The 451-nt window shown below is 64.7% G+C and overlaps 1 protein-coding gene across 1 annotated transcript in view; it reads left to right on the forward strand.

The window, feature by feature from the left end:
* The window catches only part of VAV1 (vav 1 guanine nucleotide exchange factor), a 12,111-nt gene that overhangs the window by 5,820 nt on the left and 5,840 nt on the right, over nt 1-451 (forward strand). The window contains exon 9 of the mRNA XM_010568890.1: nt 270-373. Coding sequence (XP_010567192.1) covers nt 270-373 — 104 coding nt within the window. The remainder of the gene's footprint in view (nt 1-269; nt 374-451) is intronic.

Genomic DNA, 451 nt, shown 5'->3' on the forward strand with positions numbered 1-451 from the left:
CCTCGGGGTCTTGGGGTGGGTCCTGAGGGGGTGAAGGGGGAGTTGGGGAGGCTGGGGGTCCTGAAGGGCTCCCTGTGGGTTCTGGGAGTCCTGGGTGGGTCTTGGGGTACCCGGGGAGGTCTGGAGGTGCTGGGGGAAATGTGGGTGCCCTAGGGGGGTATTTGGGGGTTCCTGAGGGGCTCTTTGGGGTTAGGGGGGTATTTGAGGGTCAAGGGGGGCTGGAGGGTATTGGGGTGTCCCCAGGGGTATCTGTGGGTTTGGGGGTGCCTGACTGGTGTCTCCCCAGGACCTGGCGCAGTGCGTGAACGAGGTCAAACGGGACAACGAGACCCTGAAACAGCTCACGAGTGTCCAGCTCTGCCTCCACAACATGGTGATGACCCCCCTGATTTCCCCCCCCGACCCCCCCTGACCCTCCCCTGGGAACCCCCAACCACCCTGTGGTACCTCC

Source organism: Haliaeetus leucocephalus, unplaced genomic scaffold (assembly GCF_000737465.1).
Source record: "Haliaeetus leucocephalus isolate CR32 unplaced genomic scaffold, Haliaeetus_leucocephalus-4.0 Scaffold261, whole genome shotgun sequence".
Lineage (NCBI taxonomy): Eukaryota > Metazoa > Chordata > Aves > Accipitriformes > Accipitridae > Haliaeetus > Haliaeetus leucocephalus.